Source organism: Dendropsophus ebraccatus, chromosome 1 (genome assembly GCF_027789765.1).
Source record: "Dendropsophus ebraccatus isolate aDenEbr1 chromosome 1, aDenEbr1.pat, whole genome shotgun sequence".
Classification (NCBI taxonomy): Eukaryota; Metazoa; Chordata; class Amphibia; order Anura; family Hylidae; genus Dendropsophus; species Dendropsophus ebraccatus.
Genome location: NC_091454.1, coordinates 161,738,265 through 161,751,235, shown reverse-complemented (window position 1 = coordinate 161,751,235; position 12,971 = coordinate 161,738,265). Strand labels below are relative to the sequence as shown.

General features: G+C 43.0%; 1 protein-coding gene across 5 annotated transcripts in view; it reads right to left on the bottom strand.

The window, feature by feature from the left end:
- Positions 1 to 12,971, bottom strand: part of SEMA6D (semaphorin 6D) — a 73,075-nt gene that overhangs the window by 26,242 nt on the left and 33,862 nt on the right. For all 5 annotated transcript variants that reach the window (XM_069983003.1, XM_069982994.1, XM_069983021.1 and 2 more), the window contains exons 2-3: positions 2,493 to 2,646; positions 1,062 to 1,173 (exon numbers count right to left, since the gene is read on the bottom strand). In XM_069983003.1, the coding sequence (XP_069839104.1) occupies positions 1,062 to 1,173; positions 2,493 to 2,601 (221 nt within the window). In that variant the 5' untranslated portion in view covers positions 2,602 to 2,646. The remainder of the gene's footprint in view (positions 1 to 1,061; positions 1,174 to 2,492; positions 2,647 to 12,971) is intronic.

Sequence of the window (12,971 nt, the reverse complement as noted above, 5' to 3'; positions counted from 1 at the left end):
TTGTTTTAAATGTCTGTAATTAAGATTTTTTTTTGCTAACAAAGAATCTGAACCTGACTACCCTATACTATTTTTAATTGGGCTCAAAACAATAGATTAAGCCCAAAGTTAGATTGTGTAGTTTAAGCTCCAATAAAAATACAGCGTAAAAAATACAGAGTAAAAAACTTAGCACAGTGGGACCGGCTTCTGAAAGTCCCAGCTATCTGTAGCCAGCCAAACATTTCCCATGCTGTGGTTTGTAGTATTGCATTACTGGTCATTCGAATGAATAAATTACAATTAACTACATAAACAGGTAAAAACTACAGCAGGGGACCATCTATATTAATCTGCTCTGTCTAATAGTGGATGGTAATATAGCACTTTGAAAAGAGGTTATATAGACTAGACAACCTTTTTTAAGGGGTTTTCCCAAGATTGCAAGTTATAATCTATTATAAAAATAGGGGAAACTAGCTGATCAGGTGGGGTCTGATTACTAGTCCACTCAACGATCACTTGGGCAGGGGTCCCTTGTCCCTTGAGTGAATGGAGCGGCAGCACCTTCTTTGCCCTAAAAGAGTGAATGAAGTCAAGGTCAATGCATGTATGCTGCTGCTCCATCCACTCACGGGACAAGGTTCCACCATTTTTGTCATTGGAGGGATGCCCAGCAGTTGAACCTCCACCGATCAGCTAGTTATCCTGTCTTGGCTTTCTTGGGATAATCCCTTTTACACTTGTTAGTGTTAAGAGAAATTATATTTTCAAGTTTAAGTTAAACACTTGATGGAATTCTCAACCAAAAGATCCAGTAAAAATTGTAACATAGCACAGCTACCTCCTTACATAGGAATCATGCTTCAGCTTGTTGGAATGTCAAGCTCAGTCACATGAAGCCTCCATATGACCGTTGTTTTGTTCTGTGCCATTGCCTTCTACACATGAAACCTAATATATTGATAGAGATTACTATTTTCATTTCCTAAACAGATGCTTTTCTGCGAGCTTTAAAAATGACTGTCGAACGGAAAATAGAATGCAAGTCCAATTCCTATAAACAGATTAAAGGAAATTACCTTCCAGCAACATAAAGTGTGTCTCGAATTTTTAACATCAGTTGAAAGTCCAAGCTGTGCTGTGATTCATTGCCTGAAGGGCGTCCTTTAAATACTGGATATTGCCTTGAATCTGCAAGTTAAAATGGGATACACCATCACTCTGGATTACACAGCTAAAGAATCAATATACAAAATTGATTAGCTGTATATACTAGGTGTAGAAGGGTTTAAGTTAAATCCCTGTTGAAACATCTTGAATAGAAATGAAAAAAATATGACCAATGTCAGCAAATGTGACTTCCTTCCCTTTCAAATTACGTGTGGCCCCTCATGAGACAACTACAGAGTACACTGTAGACATGTTATGTTCTCCTTGTAGACAGGCGTTTTCTTCTAGAGAAGCAGTCTAAAAGATGCTGGAGGGATTTCATCTAAATTAGTCTAGGTTATACGATTCTATGCAAATAATTCAGTGTACTGAGAAACTGCACAATGAAGCCTTCTGGGAGAACTGGAACACAATTATATCTGTGCAAGTCCACAAATTCATCAAATATTTAAATACGGAATCATTTAACGGGACGCTAAGGACTGCAAGGATTGAGGTTAAAGACAAAGAGAGGATGTTCTTGTTTGTAATTCTTTAAGACTTTCCGCTACTATTAAAACTAATATTAATAAATAAACTAAGAAAACACAAAAACAGACCAGTCAAAATTGGGTTGTGCTCTTTAGGGACTGGTGGGATGGGAAGGGTAGGGCTTAAGATGGCTATACAATTTCAACAACTGTCTGTTTATACATAATAGCCTTTGGCACAGCCGAAATAGTGTTCATGTGTTCTCTATAGGGACAGAAGGTAAGTTGAAGCAGACAGCTCTTATCCCTCCTAGAACTATATGGTTGGGCGGAAAAAAATCCAATTTGCTTGGCCCTCTTTTCCCACTGTCATCCTCCTTGCCATACACTCATTACTCATTAATGTTTATTCTTTAACTTAAGGTCCTATTACATGGGGCAAGTATTGGCCAAACAGACTGATAATGATGAACAAGTGTGCGCTCATTCATTGGCTGATCCCATTTTTTAAACAGGTAGTTCATGAGCCAAAAATGATGGAAGTGTACCCTGGAGTTCTACCATGTCCCCTCTCTGACCACAAGGTTTGCTGTTTCATACCTTAAAGCGAATGTACCATCAGGTACAATTGCTTGTAATGTAGCATATCAATAGAACGGCACCAACATTGAGGATGCTGGTGCAGCGGTCCTTTTTTTGATCCACAGCCCGGTTCCCTCACACAGTGGCGGTCTATTACTGGGCACTGGCCAGGGTTAAAGAACTGGAGGTGGGCCCAGGGCCGCTGATGGTACATTCGCCTTGACAACAAATCTATTACAGTGTAGGAAGTTTGCTGTGAAACTGAAAGTAAAAGGTGAAAATACTTACAGTGATAATCTACAATGTTAATAGGCTCGTCGTCTTCAGGAAAACTAACTGCATAGACCAATGACGCCATTCCCAGCACCATGCCAGCATGAAGCACACACAGCGTCATGGTTCATCAAACGGACGAGTCCACGTTTTGATAACAGGGTTTTACCTATAAGAAATACAAATTCTGTTAACCATTGTTTTACCAATTAACAAAAACGGATTATTTCAAGATTGCTCTATTCCATAATGATAAATACATGGTTACATTCTGCTGAATAATTCTATAACTTAAAGGTATTCATACATCCCATCAACCACCATATACAGTATATATCATCCCACAGCCTGCCACTACAAGCCTTCCTAAAACAGACAGTGTTACATGGCATAAGAGGAATCAACTGATTTAATGTTTGATGAAACAGATTCCTGTTCATATTTCATTCTATCGATTTTCAGTCACTGATAAAAATGAAGCATCTGCTCATCAAAATGTGAATAACTGCTTATATTGTAAGATAGGATCTACGCCTATACTATATATACATGCATGCAAAACAAAGGTCTATTTAGGTGTTTCTTACTCAGTGCTTCTCAACTCCAGTCCTCATGGCCCACCAACTGATCCTGCTTTGAGGATATCCCATACAAAGAACACCTGTGATAATACCTGATGCCCCGAGTATAATTATATCACCTGTGAAATACTCAACACATGACCTGTTGGTGGCCATAAGGACTGGAATTCCTTATGGCCCTTCTCTTACTTTTATGTATTTCTAGGAATGGTGGGTAATAAGCCCATATAGTTGCCATTATAGCTTTTATAGGCTTGGTTCTTCACAGGAAACATTTCTACAGTAATATGGATACCTCTGAATACATTGTAGCACCATTAGGGTGCCTTCACACATACCGATTTGCAGCAGAAAGCTCCCGAGTTTCTGCTACGAGCCAAGGGCCTTGAAGGCCCCTATCACTACATACAAGCAGTGGTCTGAAAGACCGCTGCGTGTATGTAATGCAGCCGCCCCTTAACTCCTTGGGCCCCCGCACTGCTGTCTCCATACATTACCTGGCTCTGGCTGAACGGGGTCCCGGGGTCCTGCTCTGCCGCCCAGCCAATCAGGGTGTTGCCCAGCCGCACCCACTGATTGGCTGGGCGGCAGAGCAGGACCCCGGGACCCCGTGCAGCCAGAGCCAGGTAATATATGGGGACAGCGGTGCGGGACTGGTGCGGGAGCCGAAGGGGTTAAGGGGGCGGCTGCATTACATACACGCAGCGGTCTTTCAGACCACTGCTTGTATGTAGTTATAGGGGCCTTCAAGGACCTCGGCTCGTAGCAGAAACTCGCAGGGAGTTTTCTGCTGCGAGTCAGTATGTGTGAAGGCACCCTTACAGTTTCTAAAAGGTTCCTAAAAGAGAATGCATTTGTTCTATGGATGCTCTGTGACCTAAGCAACAGTCTTTGTACAAGGGAGAGGAGTGGAGCTGTGACCATTACCTATTAGCAATAGTGGATCTTGTGTTATCTAGCTTAACAATAGGCATGTCACCTTTCATTGTAAAGCCCCTATTACACGGGGCGACTATGAGGAGCAAACGAGTGCTGTCATACTCGTTTGCTTCTCGTCCCCCGCTTTCTGCCGCCACTATTACACACAGTGGCAGCGAGCGGGTGAGTGCGGGAGGGGCCGCGGAGAGGTGCGGGGGGCTGCCTGGGTTTAGATCATCCGGGCAGCCCATAGCATATAGCAGTGATCTGAGTCAATATGTTGAAAGACAAACGACTACAACGATCAGCCGACATCATTCATGTCAGTGATCATTGTGTTCTATTACCCAGGGCGATTATGGGCCGAATACGGCCAATAATCGTTCCGTGTAATAGTGCCTTAACATTGCCTGTAATGACAATGAGAAGATACGACTCCTGATTTGACTCTACAGAATAGGGAGTTTCAGCCTAGGTTGATATTTCCAACAAATAAGTGATCTTGGTTCTGGATCTGAAATCCATGCTGGAAAAAAATATCCGCTATAATTTTCAGTACAAACTAAACCAGGAGATGTGGATTCAGTTTTCATGTAGATTCTTCATTTGATTCTGTGTGAACATACCCATATGTGACTCAAACATCTGCCCCATGTCAATATCACACTGACAATAAGGAATGGACATGGTCAGATGATGTAAGGACAAGTTATATGATAACACCTGGTTAGTAATAAGTTGAAGCTTTTCCCAGAGGAATAACAGAGGTACAGCACAATAAAGGGATTTTACTAAGACAGATCAGAAGAGTTCTCTGAAATCCAGCTTTCACATTGAACCAATCACATTGGTAACAACGCTAGTGACATCGTGAAATAACTAAATGTGGCAATTATGATGATTCACGGGTTTCCTTTACAAATCATGAACAAACCTTCAATAGACTTCACTTTATCTTACTCTCAAAATATTGGTACAATAAGCCATACATGTGTATGCTTGTGCAAATCTTGCAGTGTAAATAGCAAACATGTAAAGTCTACATGTCCTGCCCTGGAAAGTGTACAAGACACACAGACCAGCAAGCAGGAGCAGATGCAGCTGTGGGGGATCTTATGTACCAGTGAAACTTCTGTTCCTATGTTTTATATCTATAAGTATTTTATCATTACTTTATAGCAGCGTATTCATCTTTTTTTTACTTATGCGGAGACAGTACACAAAGTTTTCTATTTTTCCAAAAAAAAAACTTTTAAAGCCTCATGTGTATAATGCTCTATGGGTGCCATATTCTATTAAGCAATACTTGCAGGGCAGAACACGTCCGTAATATAGAATGCAAGCGAATACAGCACAGTTTATATGGGACATTTTATGAAATCATTAGCATACAGCTTTGCAGTAAACTAATAGAAGACGATAGAGGCCCTATTACTGATCTCTACAACTTGAAGGTTGTACGGACCTATAATAAGGCGGTGTGCATGAGGCCACATAACTGAAGATACTGTTTCAGTGTTTAGGCTCAGTCTATACTTTCTGCACATTCCAGTAGCATACAGATTTCCCCAGTGAGAGTAAAATGTATGGAAAGTTTCACTTTCTTCCATGTCAATATCGTTCCACAGAAGAGCAGGTTGTGTTGTAGCTAAATCCTCTGCCTGCACCCCTTCACTGCTGGTATGCTTCCTGCAAAGGGCTTTAATAAATTGCTTGTTTAATCCAGAAAGACACATAGATGTGCAGATGTGGGACTGTGTGGAAGCCTCGCTCCATGCTGAGGTATGCCCTACAATAACCAGGGAAAGCTATAGACTCAGTGATAGTGATATACTGTAAAAAACTTCAATTTACTAGCAATAGGGAGTAATAGCCTGGTGCGCTTTAAGACTGTTATAAAAAGGGATTTGGGAGGAACGGCACATTTACCCAACCTGCTGCCTGTTATTTTCACAGTTTTGGATGCAGGAAAAGGCATTATTCGAAATGCACGGATATCACCTTCACTGTAGAAAGACGACAAATGATATTTCCAAATGTCTTGTCACTTGTCAATTTTAACCGCTAATTTATCAGCTCTTTCCCTGCGGATTACTCTACAATAACAATTCATGTTACACGGGCGGCTGGGTTAAATGTTTTTTTTTTTTTGTTACAAATCCATGTACATTTTTGTAAGTTCCATTACTTTATTGAAATAAGGACGGGTGTTAATAAAGTGGCATTTAAATGGCTTTTCCTCTAACTAGCTTGTGACTGTTGAATCTTAGGAAAATCTAATAGGTTTGGCTAAAATCTGCTATGCCTTTAAAGTGGAACTATCAGCAAGTTAGACGAACCTAACCTGCTGATAGCTCCCTATTGCGCCTGGGCCGCTGAGGATTACAGTATGTCTCTTTACTCCTTACTCCTCGGCACTGTTCCTGTGCTGTTAGTTTCTTAATCCTCATTCCGGAGCACTGTCCCCATGGTGGAAGCCGGCTTACGTGATGGGGGCGGGGCAGTGCTCCCAATGGTGCTCCCGACGGAGGATGAAAAAACTAACAGCACAGGAACAGTGCCGAGGAGGAAGGTAAGAGACATACCGTCATCCTCAGTACCCCAGGCCCAATAGGGGGCTATGAGCAGGATAGGTTCATCTAACCTGCTGATAGTTCCCCTTTAAAAGACACTAGCTGACATTTCCTTTGGAAGTAAGAAATGGCTACAAGGGATAAAAAATGTGGCCTTTTCAATAAATGATATGATTTTATGGCTAACTGAAAAAAATTTGGACAAGACTAGACAAGACTAGGCTAAGGTCTCTTCATCAGACACGGTTTAACACAATATCTGAAAAATCACATATTTATACACAAAACGACATTGCAATATAAAGGTATGGTAGACAATTCATGGAAAGCAGAAAGGTATTAACTGAGAACTCTCAATTTTTATCACTTCCTAAACACATGAAGTACTGGCCAGTACAGAGTCACGGCTCAATGTGTCCATCAGTCACATGACAGCCTTCTCTATGAGCGCATATGAGTGGGACTTCCTGTGTTTGGTCTCTTTTTTTTCCAACAAGCATCGGTTTCTCCATCTGCAGTTAGCTCGCTCAGTGCACTGGAGGCGGGCCAGATCATATATAAAAAAATTCTGTATGCCAAGTGGTACTTTTGCTTCAACTTTTGATATGTCACACAGTTGGAGTCTCAGTATAAAGATCCCCTCTGATCATGATTTATACCCAATGGAAGTGCACCCTTCACTACAGGAGATAGGCTCCATAGAGAAGACAAAATAAAATTAAATTTAAATAACATTAACACTGATGCTTATATTAGACCTGTTTTACACAAACACATTTTCCCAGACTGTGGGTCTGACAAGCAGAAGTGACATTTGTCAGCCATAATACTGACAGGAAAGTGCTTCCGTATTATGCCCGTCTAAAAGCAACAGTATACTGATACCTAGCTGGCATATATATACTGAGATGACCCACTCTTCAGATTTGTTTATGGTGCAAAAATGTAAATTCACAGCACACAAACAATAGTAAATCCTGCATAAACAACAACATCTACAACAACAGCCTGAAAGCTAGTATATGAACACTCTCAGCCACCTATAATATGATACGTAAACCCCTTTGTTTCTCCATAATAAATCAAAACATAATCCATATTCCAAAACTCCATACAATACTACTCCCCCAGCCTGCTCCTGGTAAAAACCACCTTTAATATACATAATATACATCACTGTAGGGGTTTGTATGCTCTTATTCTACACTAAGAATTCCTTAACAAGATTTTATAGTTTTGAACTAGATGTAAAAAAAACTTTTTAGTTTTTGTATCCTATGAGTTGATGTATCTCAAAAGCAAAATAGGCTACCTATATATTGCTATAATCAAAAAGGGTTCCATATTGGGTTTACTGAGGTATCTAACAAAGTTCTTGCCACCAAAGTGTGTATTAGGCTCTGTGTAAGACTTAGCAGGATCTCAGCACAAGTACTGCCAACAATGCATGGGTTTTTTGTAACCCTTGCCACATTAATGGCAAAAAGTTCACACAGATTTTTGTCCACTTTATGGAGAAGAAGCAGCAAGAATAAAGAACATGCTGATTTTTCTTGTGCATCCTGAGCAGAAAAGTCTGGCCCCATACAGATTAGCCCTATTAAATAGGGAGTATTCCTTGTGCAAATCCAGTGGCACAACTACGGTAGAAATCCAAGTGTTGGGGCTTCTTCCAGGGCCGGCCTTAGGGTAGATGGCGCCCTGTGCGAAACTTTCTTTTGGCGCCCCCCCCCCGCCCCTGTTGATACCCCCTAATGGTGACATAGACTAAATCTCACAGCCTCCCATCCCTCCAGACAACCCCCCACAATAAAACCACAAACGGGACAGGAGGCTGTAGGATTTAGATACAATATACAAAATCCTACTACAACAAGCTCCACCCCTAAACCCCAGCCCCCCCAAACCCCCCGACCCCCGATAGAAGTACCATCTATGTATGTATCTATCAATCATCTACCCCCCCCCCCCCCCGTTATATATGTGACCTTTTAATCACTTTTTGAATTTTTCTCTGGGATGTGACTTCACTAAAAAACAGCAAATTTGGACTTGGCCTATTTGGCAATTACACTGTTTACCGTGGGGGCAGTAGTTATGCACTGTTTAGCTGTTGGGTATGCTGGGGGCAGTAGTTATGCACTGTTTAGCTGTTGGGGTATGCTGGGGCAGTAGTTATGCACTGTTTAGCTGTTGGGGTATGCTGGGGGCAGTAGTTATGCACTGTTTAGCTGTTGGTGTATGCTGGGGGCAGTAGTTATGCACTGTTTAGCTGTTGGGTATGCTGGGGGCAGTAGTTATGCACTGTTTAGCTGTTGGGGTATGCTGGGGGCAGTAGTTATGCACTGTTTAGCTGTTGGGGTATGCTGGGGGCAGTAGTTATGCACTGTTTAGCTGTTGGGGTATACTGGGGGTAGTAGTTATGTACTGTTTAGCTGTTGGTGTATGCTGGGGGCAGTAGTTATGCACTCTTTAGCTGTTGGGGTATGCTGGGGGCAGTAGTTATGTACTGTTTAGCTGTTGGGGTATGCTGGGGGCAGTAGTTATGCACTGTTTAGCTGTTGGGGTATGCTGGGGGCAGTAGTTATGCACTGTTTAGCTGTTGGGTATGCTGGGGGCAGTAGTTATGCACTGTTTAGCTGTTGGGATATGCTGGGGGCAGTAGTTATGCACTGTTTAGCTGTTGGGTATGCTGGGGGCAGTAGTTATGCACTGTTTAGCTGTTGGGATATGCTGGGGGCAGTAGTTATGCACTGTTTAGCTGTTGGGGTATGCTGGGGGTAGTAGTCATGCACTGTTTAGCTGTTGGGGTATGCTGGGGGTAGTAGTTATGCACTGTTTAGCTGTTGGGGTATGCTGGGGGCAGTAGTTATGCACTGTTTAGCTGTTGGGGTATGCTGGGGGCAGTAGTTATGCACTGTTTAGCTGTTGGGGTATGCTGGGGGCAGTAGTTATGCACTGTTTAGCTGTTGGTGTATGCTGGGGGCAGTAGTTATGCACTGTTTAGCTGTTGGGGTATGCTGGGGGCAGTAGTTATGCACTGTTTAGCTGTTGGGGTATGCTGGGGGCAGTAGTTATGTACTGTTTAGCTGTTGGGGTATGCTGGGGGTAGTAGTTATGCACTGTTTAGCTGTTGGGTATGCTGGGGGCAGTAGTTATGCACTGTTTAGCTGTTGGGGTATGCTGGGGGTAGTAGTCATGCACTGTTTAGCTGTTGGGATATGCTGGGGGCAGTAGTTATGCACTGTTTAGCTGTTGGGGTATGCTGGGGGCAGTAGTTATGCACTGTTTAGCTGTTGGGGTATGCTGGGGGTAGTAGTTATGCACTGTTTAGCTGTTGGGGTATGCTGGGGGCAGTAGTTATGCACTGTTTAGCTGTTGGGGTATGCTGGGGGCAGTAGTTATGTACTGTTTAGCTGTTGGTGTATGCTGGGGGCAGTAGTTATGCACTGTTTAGCTGTTGGGGTATGCTGGGGCAGTAGTTATGCACTGTTTAGCTGTTGGGGTATGCTGGGGGTAGTAGTCATGCACTGTTTAGCTGTTGGGATATGCTGGGGGCAGTAGTTATGCACTGTTTAGCTGTTGGGGTATGCTGGGGGCAGTAGTTATGCACTGTTTAGCTGTTGGGGTATGCTGGGGGTAGTAGTTATGCACTGTTTAGCTGTTGGGGTATGCTGGGGGCAGTAGTTATGCACTGTTTAGCTGTTGGGGTATGCTGGGGGCAGTAGTTATGTACTGTTTAGCTGTTGGTGTATGCTAGGGGCAGTAGTTATGCACTGTTTAGCTGTTGGGGTATGCTGGGGCAGTAGTTATGCACTGTTTAGCTGTTGGGGTATGCTGGGGGTAGTAGTCATGCACTGTTTAGCTGTTGGGGTATGCTGGGGGTAGTAGTCATGCACTGTTTAGCTGTTGGGGTATGCTGGGGGCAGTAGTTATGCACTGTTTAGCTGTTGGGGTATGCTGGGGGTAGTAGTTATGTACTGTTTAGCTGTTGGGGTATGCTGGGGGCAGTAGTCATGCACTGTTTAGCTGTTGGGTATGTTGGGGGTAGTAGTTATGCACTGTTTAGCTGTTGGGGTATGCTGGGGCAGTAGTTATGCACTGTTTAGCTGTTGGGGTATACTGGGGGTAGTAGTTATGTACTGTTTAGCTGTTGGGTATGCTGGGGCAGTAGTTATACACTGTTTAGCTGATATATAGATAGATAGATAGATAGATAGATAGATAGAAGGGAAAGAGGTAGAGAGACAGAGGAGAGAGAATCATCAGACTTACAGCAGGGGCCCAGGATCCTGGAGGCTGCAGCATTGCTGAGGAGGAGGAGGGAGGACGCACATGGCTGGGCAGAGGTCACAGGTCACCACACTGATGGGACCTGAGCACCCTGCAGGCTGCAATGTGGCAAGAAAAAAGTCAGCCTCCCACATGTGGTGGGTGCCGGGGGCGGGGCTTGTCGGCGGGGGGCGGAGCTTACCGGGATCAACCCGGAACATTACTTTGCCAGGTCCCTAGCCCGTCTATCTTCTGGAGCGCCCAAACCAACTACTATGTAAGGAGGGCAGGCGGCCAGCTAGAGGGGCGCTCTGGCAGACAGACAGAACGTCTGTCTGCCAGACCAGTTAAGTGTGCAGCTGACTGCCAGAGCGCCCCCCTAGCTGGCCAGGAGTGATGCGCCCTGTGCAACCGCACAGCTCGCACACCCCAAAGGCCGGCCCTGGCTTCTTCACATCACAATTGTGTACTCTGTGTCAGTATACATTGACAAACTGTCAAAAGTGGGTTACTGAAGTATATAGGCTCAAACTGGTATGGGCCTCATTGACATTAGTGACCTGAACATGACTAGTAGAGATGAGTGCAACTTGAGTATCCTCCAGTCTTTCCGAACCCAGAAGTCTTGGCATTTGATTACCAGTGGCTGAGGAAGTTGGATGCAGCCCTAGGGATGTTTGTTTGTATTACTAAAGTCAATGGGGCTGGTGCCAGTAAGAGCGTGTATATGTCAGCATTTCATTTTGACAGGTTCACAACATATATGTGTAACATGATGTGGGTGTATATCCCCATGAGGAATAATTTATTCCTAAGGATATCAGAGCTTGTCTTGCAAACCACTGAGCTCAGTAGAATGCCTTGGGCCTCTATATAGATACATGACTTCCAGTGACCTCTAATGTTTGTGTAATGGGCGGTAAATGACTTCATTTATGAATATAGATAGTCAATGTGATCTCTGAGTGAGCAGACCGGTGTCTAGTTAGTGCACAGACAAAGGCATATTTTTATTAAATATTCTTATTTTCCCCATTATACCACATAGTTAATGTGCCACAAAGGGTAACGGTGCCCGGACTCTCCTAAACCCACAAAATCCTACACGATTATCAAGGATTACCCATGAGTAAACAACTGTTACCCAAATAGTTTTATATAACTTTTGCTTTGACAGTTCTGACACAATGTTAGTGTGGCTAGCTATACAGTGTTTAAAATGCAATTTCATTGACTATGTTTACATAAATGAATTAACATCTCATGTAGATGAATAAGGTTTAATCAAACCAAGCTGCCGAGCCATCAACCAGTGTCAAAAAGCTACTTAACTGAATTATTAAAATTATAAAAATTCAATTACGTAAAGGCAAAATGCTAACTATATCAGAAAAAGGTCAGCATATTCTTGTTGGAAGCACTTACTGACATAAGCACTTTGGCCCTTGCTCCAAAATCCGATGAGGTTTGCAGATAAAGAAACCTGGGCAGAAAGGCTGCAGCTGCAAGTATCATTAAAACCATCCGTCTCCGAGTCCTGAAATCTTATTCCACTGAAATATCACAGCAGAAATTTGGAGATTAATTTGTCTAAGAATATGATAAGGAACTATAGCAAGTGAAAGTCTTCAGTAGAAGAATGGGAAGAGTACCTTTTACATGGGACAATTATTGGCAATGAGTATTGCTAGAAACGCTCATTTAGCTCATAATCGCCCCATGTGGAAGTGTCAGCAATCAGCCGAGGAGCAGGGAAACGTATGCTTGTTGGCTGATCACATCTGCTGAACAGCCTTATAAATCATTGTCTATCACCCACACATCATTCTGTGTAAACAGGATACGCACAGCTGAAAGCAATGTATTTAAATGGCCAAATGAACGATAAAGGGATTGTTCATGCGGCCCGGCCACTTGATTACCTGTGCCAGGTACTGCAAACTAGTGCTGATCTTGCTGGAGGCCAAATCTCTGGAGCCAATTCTAATTCTTTACAGGCAAGTTTGCAAAATTAGTTTTGTTTTATTGACAATTTACTCATAAGGTAACTAGTATAATACATCTAGTGGCAGCACACCACTTTCTTCTATGGGCCACCTGATCTGAGGATCATCCAGGCCAGCCCTTTTGCTGCTCCCCACTCAATGTTT